The sequence below is a fragment of the Larimichthys crocea genome, chromosome XXI (genome assembly GCF_000972845.2).
Source record: "Larimichthys crocea isolate SSNF chromosome XXI, L_crocea_2.0, whole genome shotgun sequence".
NCBI classification, from domain to species: Eukaryota; Metazoa; Chordata; class Actinopteri; family Sciaenidae; genus Larimichthys; species Larimichthys crocea.
Window position 1 is genome coordinate 15,686,054 of NC_040031.1, and position 10,482 is coordinate 15,696,535.

General features: G+C 39.5%; 1 protein-coding gene across 1 annotated transcript; it reads left to right on the top strand.

The window, feature by feature from the left end:
- Window positions 1-1,969: 1,969 nt before the first annotated feature.
- On the top strand, window positions 1,970-7,765 carry LOC104922332 (kinesin-like protein KIF23). Its single transcript, XM_027273084.1, has 13 exons — window positions 1,970-2,003; window positions 2,482-2,604; window positions 2,726-2,881; window positions 3,004-3,170; window positions 3,249-3,422; window positions 3,534-3,731; window positions 3,833-3,922; window positions 5,050-5,373; window positions 5,532-5,765; window positions 6,116-6,204; window positions 6,286-6,364; window positions 7,239-7,309; window positions 7,388-7,765. Exons 1-13 carry the CDS (start codon window positions 1,985-1,987, stop codon window positions 7,425-7,427), a joined length of 1,764 nt encoding a protein of 587 aa, XP_027128885.1. The 5' UTR covers window positions 1,970-1,984; the 3' UTR covers window positions 7,428-7,765.
- The last annotated feature ends 2,717 nt before the right edge of the window (window positions 7,766-10,482 follow it).

A 10,482-nucleotide genomic window follows, 5' to 3' on the forward strand; every position in this document is an offset into this window, starting at 1 on the left:
AAACAACAAATGAGCAATCCTAAGCAGTCAGCAGGATAATAAGAAAAACTATATAATTTATATCAAAATAATGCTTGAGTACAGATTGAATGTTGACATTAAGCTCTGTGATTCTGTGCCAAGAGTGTATAAAGACTGCATTTCCTACATTTAATTAGTAACAAGGTTTAACTAACATTTAACAAAAATAATGAAACATGAATCATTAATTACACAGACTTGGAGAGTGGTGAATAACCAGCCTAAGTTTGAACTTTCACACAGCTGGTGCAACAGGCTGAGGATATCTCCCCTTCTCCACCTGCTGAGGGCTTCTGCAAATATTTCCTCTACATCTGGACAAAGTAGACATCAGCCTATTACAAGTATGTTCAAACTTTGCCTAGTCATAACAGAAGTTATTACTTAGTTATGATTCATGCATTCCTAAAATAAAAGCGGTTGATAAGTTCAAACATAACTCTAACAACTTAATAGTTGCACATGCTCCTAGGCTAGATATATACAATATAATGTCACTAATGGTAAAACAGCATCATTTGTTCATTAATTTTATGCCAGATTTTTGTAAAAGCCTAATCTGTTTACTTACTAATGTGCTAAGATGTTAAGCAGCCAGAAAGCTTATGACAACAAAACTGTCTATATATATATATATCTCAGGATTAAACAATTTCAGTACGGGGATTAATAAAGTACTTCTGATTCTGATTCTGATCAGAATCAGGTTTATTACCATGTATGTAACCAAGGGGGAAAAATGGTTTAAAATAAAAAGAGCTGTACAGTTGTGCAAGTATTCACCAGGTAATGTTCAAAGGTTCACAGAAATATGCAGAATATATCTAAAGCGTGCAAGATATTAATCAAAAAAAGGTCCAACAGATGTTAAATTAAAGGTAAAGGGTGTCAGTTAATGTAATGCAGATAGTCTGTGTTGTGGTAGAAATTGCTGAAGTCAAAGTTCAATGGTGAGGTCAGGAAGAAAGAAAGTGTTCAGGAGCCTCTGATGCCTTTTGCTGTATTATTTATTGACGCTTGGCCGAGGAGAATTAGAGACACTCTCAAAGTCCATCAGAAGTGCCTCAGTCGGTCTCACATTCTGACAAACTCGTGCTTGTGGATAGACTTTAAACCCAAAGATAACATCACAAATAGTATACGCCCAGAATTAGTCAAAGAGAATGTCTTTACCCTTGGACGTGTTATTGTCAGCATATTCTAGTCTGGAGACACAGATGTCTGTTTACGCACATAGGAACGTCAACGGCAAGTTATCTATTATGTTTAAGAAGGCAGCAACAGGTCTCTTCGACCCTGGCCACCACAATGGTGGCACCTAGTCAAAAACAAACAATTAATACTGCTGAGGACCTCAAGGCCCACACGTGACCTCGTGTTACCTAAGGATAGAAAATCCCATAACAGTCTGTAGATCCTAAATGTGTAATGAACCTGTAGGTCTAGGTGTGTGGATGCTAAGAGTCAGTGCCATCTTTGGTCGTCTTTGCCTTAGTTAGTACTTTACAACCTTAAACTAGTTATGAGGCTATACCCTAAGTAATGACGGTGCAAGTAATTTCAGTAGCTGTTTTAATTAGAAAGTAACTAGTAGTCATTATTTTACACTCTAGCTTAAGTTAAAGCACATTATTATGTAGCATTAGCTTTACTGGGCTAACTACAACAACGTAACCGTTAACGAGTTCAGCACGTGCGTACTGCCCAAGTGTGTGTGCGCGCGCGCAGGAGTCCTGCAGTTCTTTTCCAACTGACATCAGGTAGGTTTCATCTCCTGATAAATGCGTTTAAAAAAGATGTAATTTGTGTTTTTGAGCGTGATGTAATTGTTGTATCTGGTCTTATATACTGTCCAAATCATCCTGTGTGATTCCTGTCCAGTTCTTAATGAGAGAAAACCAGTTAGAGTTAGCCACCTAGCCAGCATCCGTATGCTAACTAACGTGATAAGTTAGTTATAATTATGATAATTGTCAGCGCAGGCAGGGATCAGTGGCTGTGGAGAAGTTTCTGTGTGTTTCTTTTTAAACAGTTACTTCTATTTTTACAGTGCAACCACAGTTTGTAGCCTTGTAGCTTTGCCTGTGAGTATAGCTGGTGTGGTTGCTATAGTAACACCACAGTACAGTTACACTACAGTTGCCCGTTAATTTAATTTAATGCATCTAAACTTGAAATATTAATGCAATGTTGCTTTAAGTACAGAATTTAATCTAATTGTGTAATTTAGTGTTTTTCTAACTTTTTATACCACGTACCACGTAGGCTGTTTATGCAGGAGGCAGGTTTATTACTAACAAGACGATTATTCATTGTTGACTGTTGTTAAATCCTGAACAGAACCGTGTCAAGAACCAGAATTCATTTGGTTTTAAAATCTCCATCATCTGACCGTCCTAACTAACAAATGTGCTCTGTGCTGATTGTTTTTGTCCTTTGTGCTGGTGATGCTGTTTGCAGAGATGACCCACGAGGCGCACATGGCTCAATCAGTGGACAGCCCCATCCGTGGGTCCACGCCACGCCATCGCCATAGAAACCAGGCATTTGAAGAGGGGTTGTCTCGCAAGCTGGAGGAGCATGGTAGCCAGATCTGCTGATACCACTATGTTGTTAATTGTGACACTTTGCTAGAATACTGTCTACTGTGCAAAGAGCTTTTAGCGGTAAAGATAATTCCCTCTTTTTACTTTACTTTCCTTAGACTCTGTTATGAGCCAGCTGCTCTACAACATCCCACCTCTGCCCTGCTCTGAGCTGACTGACCCTCATGATGACATCACTCTGCCCAGGCTGATCGAAGCTTTGCAGAACAGACACAGGATCAGGCAGATGATGATTGACAAATACACCGAAGCAGGTGCCTGCTCACATTCTAGCTTAGCACTCACATCTGGGCTTTGACATTTTAGGTTTCTTGAAAAGTTGGATTTTTTTTATCTTGGCTCACATGTTCTCTTACTCTCTTTCATATTATATCAGCCAGCATGATGAAGTCCATGCTTCAGGAAGTGGACAGCAACTTAATTTCCACTGAGAATATTATCCATGAACAAGATAGCAAACTGGTAGAGAAAGACACTATCATCCAGAACAACAAGGCACAGATCGAGCGCTTGGAGAAGAAAGCCAAGACACAAGAACAAAAGGTGAGAGACAAAATCATTCAAACCCCGTGGAGGTTGCTGGTTAATATGTTCCTTAGTTCCTTAAATGTCCCGCTCCAGATTGACATGCTGCAGAAAATGACTGAAATCTATGAGGACGACAAGCGCTTGTTGCAGCATGAGCTAGAAACCAGAGAGCAGAGGCTGCAGAGAGAACTGTCTGACCAGAGATGCCTGGAGCAGCGCATGAACAGTGTGGTCACAGACATCCAGCTCAAGTGGGAAGAAGAATGTGTAAGTTACTCAGAAGAAGAATGAAGAATTAAATCAAGTTGCCTTTTGTGTATCACAATCTGTTTACTGCCTTGAATTAGATTTTTTAACATTATGCCTCTTGCTATGTAGGGCCGACGCATCAATGTGGTGCAGCAGGAGATGGAAAGCAAGCTCTGGACGAGAGACGAGAAACTGAATCAACTCAAGGCCATTGTGATGGAGACTCCAGCTCGTCCTGATCCTCCACCACGTCAGACACAACCTAAGCAGCCGTCCAGAGAGGAACATCTCCCTGCAAACATATCATCCTCGCCTTCATCCCTTTCTGTATGTCACTCCTGATTAGCCAGTTTTTTAATTTAACCAGTCATCACTTACGTTGATGTGATGTGATGTTGCACTCAGGCGTTATGTCTCTTGTTTTGCAGGATCAACACATTGATCCTATGCAGCCTACGCAGCCTTCCAGAGAGGGATATCTCCCTGCAGAGACATCAGCCTCGCCTTCCCCCCTCCCTGTATGTCACCTGCCGAACTCCTGATATGACCTGATGACATGAGTTTAACAGAATTCTGTCCCTTAAGTTAACAGCTACTGTGCTCTTCTCCCTACAATTAAAACACTTTCCTGAGTGGACTAACATCACTAATCCCAATGTGATGGCTGTAGCTGCATTAATATAATTACTGTACATGATAATGTAATGCAGTGCAGTGCATTAGACCTGCAGCTTGTTATGAAACTTAGTTTTACATTTTTGATGAATGTCTCATAAAAAGTGTTGATTCAGTTGTCTGGTAATGTTTGTGGTTGTCTCTGGAATAGATCCACAACTAAGTACAAGTAAGTACACAAATGTTTAGTCTATAAAATATCAGATAATTATGAAAAATATCCATCATCTTCAAACTCATCTTGGCCCAAACGATATTCAAAGATAGTTAACTTACAATCATCTAAAACAGAAAAAAACAGCAAATCCTCAAATTAAAGAAGCTGAAACCAGAGAATGATTTACAAATAATAAAATTGATGCCAATTAAATAAATTAAATCAACTGATTTTTCCTGAAACAAACATATTTAAGGTGTTATTTTGTAATCACATTTACATACAGTAGGCAACAAAATCACAATTATTTTATTGTAGATTAATATGCATATTATATCTGTAATTAATCATTTGATCTGCCCATACCAGTCCAAAACCACAAAAATATTCAACTTAATATAATGTATAATATAACCCTATTTTGGAAGCTGGAACAATAGAGGGAAAACCTGTGAAAAGCATCCAAACACTCAAATTTGTGCAAAACTGTGAGTTCAAAAAGCTGGAACCATCAAATGTCTGAGCATAAATGTCAGTGGTTAATCACTCATTGGAAGAGAGGATTTATTTTCTTTCCATTGATGAATTAGTCAATAGTCTAATTGTTGCAACTCCAAAAATAACAACACTCTTTGAGACTCTCAAGAAAACTGTAACATAATTCTCAGAAAGTTGAATTTATTGCAGTAGTGTTGTATTTACTGCTGTTGCTTTTGTGCCACCAGCTACTGTACCATTTAACCATATACCATACCATATACTTTCTTACTAACTGTATCTGAACGTGCATCCTCTTTCCACTTTGCTCCGCAGAGCCCTGTTGATTCTCCGAGGCCAGTGTCAAATCCAGTCGAGGCTGTTCAAGTTGAGGAGGTTGAAATGGAGCCAAGGCCCACCTGCCCAATCCCCAGTACCAGTAACTCTTTCTCTGTGACTAGCTGCATCGCAGCATGGGAACAGAGGGTGGCCCAGGATAGTAGGCAGGGTTACTATTCCCCTAGTACGCCCACAAGTGCCCAGTCCCCAGCAGGCCTCTCAGCAAGACGGGCCAGGAGGACAGCTGTGTGTCACACTAGAGAGGAAGAAGATGCCAACTCCCCTCCATTCAATCTTGACCTAATTGAGAGAAGCTGCAGGGTCAGTGACTTAGCTACAAGCAGCAGCATGAGCTTGTATATAGAAAACTGATCTCTCTGATTAGGCTTTAGGTGTCATGCAGAAGTTTTCTATAGATAGATATCCTCGGCCCTAATTTTATGTGTGTTTGTTTTCTCAATTATCACCCTGCTGTGTAGACGCTTACACCAGTGCGGCCGCTGCACCGCCGCTCTTGCTCTGCTGGTGGGGAGAAGTGGGTGGACCACAAACCCTCCTCCAGCTTGGACCTGGGAACAGTTTTGCAGCCGGTCATCCCCAATGCCATCCAGGTGTCTGCGCCCAGTGAGAAGGCTCTGTCTAAGTGTGACAGATATGTGTTAACACATCAGGAGGTTGCCTCTGATGGTGAGATAGAGACCAAACTTATTAAGGTAAGTACACTACAACAGAAGATTTGACAAGATTCTTAAAAATGTCTGCATCTTGTGCTACATTTACACTGCAAGACTGGCTGTGTAAGACTGTGTAACAAAGATGTCACGCACAGTGTGCTGCTGTACAAAGTAAACATCGAAGTTACTGAATTCAGTAGCGAAGCTAAAGAAAAAAAGAGCCACATTGTCGACATGGCTGTGGTGAGCCTGATCACTGATAACTATGAAAAGTCTTTGTTTAGAATGTCATTTCTAGATTTCTACAAAAAACCTTAATTCCTATTCCAGATGACATGAGTAAGGCCGATTAGAGAATTGTTATTCCCTCGTACTTCTTTTTTTTTCAGGGTGAGGTGATTAAAACCAGAGGAGGAGGACAGGCTGTCCAGTTCACTGACATCGAGACACTGAAGCAGGAGCTCACCACAGTCCCAAGGTAGCAGCCTGCAGCCAGCGATTAACTGCACATTGGCTGAATTTCATAACGATGTTTTTCCATTTCCATTTGTGTCTGAAGACGTAAAAGAAAATCCTCAGACAGCAAACCTGCCAATGGAGATGGATCAGATGGAGCTTGGACTGACGTGGAGACAAGGGTAGGACAATGATAATGATTAAGCGCCGCATGTCTCTCAAAATCTGATGGATCAAGTAATGAATATGACTTTGCAGCTTTGTGGCCACTCTAAAACACATCTGAATGTATTTTTGTTCTTGTGGTTGGAAAATCTTTGTCATAATTTCATACGCAACAACACTTATTTCAGTATCCGCTGATTATTTTCTCCATTAATCAGTTAATCATTTGTTGTATATAAAAAGTGAAGTCATCAAATTGCTTGATTTTTGCTCAGACGAAAGATCTGATCTCGAACATGAGCTTCTTATGTACACATGTATGATTGTATTCTCAAGGACGTCTCTTGGTTGCAATGATTGACACTTAAAAAAAAAAAAAAATATATATATATATATATATATATATATTTTATTGACTGGTCTGTTTTACACCAACATTGAACAACTCCTCACTTCTCTTAATGGGCTGGTAGGGGGCGCAAGTGACCAACAACTGCTTCAGTTTGGAATCGTGTTTCCGGTACGGTTTAATGTTTGTGGCAGTCTCTTTAGTGTTGGTGGACGTTTGTTGGCATTTTCACTTTGAAATTGCCGTGTTGTCTGTTTTGGAATTGTTCCTGTTCATTTTTGTACCTTGATAATGTCACCTGCATATTGTCTCACGCCTACACACTGCACTCCCTGTTTCACTCCCACCTACGTGCCCCAGACACACCAGTTGGAGATCTGGTCTCCTGTACATAATCCACCTCAGGTGACTCCATGCAGGGTTTGCAGAGTTTATCTTCACCATGCTGTTGCTAATGCATCTCAGCTGCCATCGTTCAGATTATTGTAAATTTACAGACACTTCACAGCAGATTTGGGACCAAATTTGTCTTTTGTTCGCAGTGCTCTGTGGCGATGGAGATGAGGGCTGGATCAAACATAGGTCCTGGCCGTGGGCATCAAGGGATCACCAAGTAAGCTGTCATCTTTTATAGATCACATTTGAGAATTTATTCACAGTACACATATTTTATTAACTCTGTTCCCTTTAGGCGCAGAAAACCTAAAGGCAGACGCCAGCTGCTCCAGTGATCACCATGCATGGATCTCCAAAGCTTCTTTGTAAGATACTTAAAATACTACACGTGTTGTTTAATTCAGGCAGGGATCGTGGTAAATATTTAGTTACTGCAGATGAAAAGATTCTTTTAGCATGTTTGTGTGTAATAATACCACAGTCACATTTGTTACTTGGCACAGGGAGATATTGTGAAGCTGTCACAATATTGATTTTTGTACACCACATACTGTTTCTGTCTGTTGTTTGTTGAATTATGAGCTTCAAGTAGAATTTGAATAATATACTGAGCTCTCCTGTAAACACAGGAATAAAATTCCTTTGCAGCACCAGTTTGTTGTGTTTATATACACAGGCAAATACAATGCGTCATGTTCATATCAGCTAGCGCCAGGATCATTTGTTAACACTAGATGGCAGCACAGGACAGCAGCACAATATAAATCATGCAGGTTCAGCTGCACTGCAGCTCTGCTTGAGGCCTCGACCATGAGGAGACACTGTTCTGTAGGCAAGTTAATATGACAAGAAATACAAACTTTATGAATGTTGCTGAATGGAATCACAGATTTGTGTCATCTGTGATACATTTTTACATCTTTGCAGTTGCTTCAAAATGACAGATTAACAATCCTTAGCAGTCAGCAGAACTGTTGATAATAAGCAGAGACTCCCTGTTTATTTCAAAACGATGCTTGAGAACAGATTTAATGTCGACTTTGAGCTCTGGGCGATCCTGTGCCAAGAGTGTAGCAATATTCTCGGTACTATAAACAAAGTCTGCTTTCAATTACTTTGCAGAGATTGCTTTCTTACTTGATTAGATATTCATTATGTTAAACAAGACACCTTGTATATAAATCTTTATTAATTTAATCTGGTTGGCTGCTTTCAGGTTGAGTCAGCTGGGTCCCAGGAGTGTGTCCTGGCCTTCTACTTAGTCATAACCTACTTTTCTTTTTTTTATCACACCATAAAAATACTCCTTTACAAGTAGGAGTACTCATTAGGTAAGAAAATACCCTTTTTATTATATTAGATTATTTTTTGTTAAAGCAGCATTTTACTGTTGAAGCTGGTTTAGGTAAAGCTAATTTCAACTTCTTTCTAAACTTTATATTATTATTATAGTATATTAGATTAATTATATGATATGATATTATTATTAAATATTATTATATTTTAATCCATAACAATACATCCTAATTTATATGTGGCTCATATGTTTTGCATGTAAAGCAGTGATATTTAATGTAGTTACAACTATAACTGTCAGAATGTAATGGTTTAAACATACTGAAGTAAAATCATAAAGTAGCCTAAAATGGAGAGATATAGGGTAAAAGTATGCAGTTACTTTCCACCACTGTGTTTGTGTTTATGCTGCTTTTGGCTATGCTAAAAAGGCATAAAGTATACTTTGAATTATTGATTGAATAACAATGTATGATGCATTTCAAGACACTGCCAGCAGTCAGTGGAGTGTGAGAAAAGCCTCCAGCTTGAAAAACTGCAGCAAAATTCAAACTTTTCAAAATGTCAGTGTCCAGTTTCGCTGTGTTTTATCAACTGGGCATCAGCAGTCTAATGACCAGCTGAAGCTAGTGGTACAGTCATCCGAGGCTTTGAGTGGACAGTTGAAATCTCATCTAGCACCAGTCTGGCTGGGTTTCAATTGGAAAGCACTGGAGAGTGACTAACATGGAGCCTCTTGGAAAGGGTCAAGAGCCAAGAGCAACCAGTGGCCATTAAATTCACTCCTATGAGATATCGAGTGCTTCACTTTTTGACCAGCGTCTGTTTGATGTGCTACATCACACTATTATCCCCCTGCTACTCGCTGCAAACCCTCCACAACCAAGTGGCTTGAGCATTATAAAGATGTTATTATGAAACTCCTGTTGAGTCCCTGATCAGTATTACCAGTTTCAAAGAGACACTTGAGGAAAATAAAGAAAAAACTGCGTAAAACGAAGTCTTAAACACAACATTCATCCAACTGTATGGTAAGAATACATCATTCTGCGTTTCAGCACGTCAAGCTTGCGATTATGCATTATGCTTATCGATGTTATTAAACTTGCTGCAGGGAATTTCTGATGTTCTACTTGAATACACAGTCAATTAGACCATCTCAGATTTTTAAAAGAGCAAGCCTAATTGCAATGTTTTGACTCTTTGCTTCAATGGCTCTGATAAAGAGGTCTTAAGCTGCCTTTTGGCACAGCCAGGATGAAATCATTTTCACACCAATCTATGATGCTGATGAAGGCCATTCATAATTCAGTGGTTCAAAAATAGCACTGTCCACTGTCATACCTGTCGTATAATCGTTTTATCAACCATATCTGATTAACACTAGCTTTTTTTTTACTGTGATAGCAGTTATTTTACTCACTGACAGCACAAAAGCTAGCCTGTTGATATAATTCCCACTGATTTTTTGGCATAGTAACCTTAACCAAACGCTTTAGGCTGATTTGACAAACTTACTAGCAAACAGCTTTTTATTTACACAAGAGCACATCTCTTCTTGAATGTTAACCCAATGTTCTTTATTTACCCCTCAGGGAACTGTTCTGGCTCCTCAGCTGTTAAATGTTCCACCACACTAGTTAGTTGCTGACTATGTCTGTCTGCTGTTTGGTGCTGAGAAGGTGGTGTACAGTGTGTTTTTAGAGATTTTTGTTGTTGATGCTGAGAACAACTGCCTGCTGCAGCTAAAAACAGTGCTACAAGAATGATGGGTGAACCAAAACAGTAAAAGTGTGGGCCCAAAGTCAAAACAAAGGGTGCTTTAAAGCACTGTCAAGCTGTAGGTTCATCACTACAAATGACACTTTTCACACCAGCAACTACAACTTTTCGTGAAAACTGGATTAACTATTTTATGGAGCTAGTGGGGAAAGCTGACAAAGAGCTGAGACAGTGTTGTGCCAGAACCGGAGCTGTGTCGTTGCACTTGCTAGTTTTTAATCAAAAGTAATGTAATCATAACAAATGCACATACTTAGTGGGGTGTATATACAAAGTACACTCCAAAACAACAAACTCACCAACACAGAATCT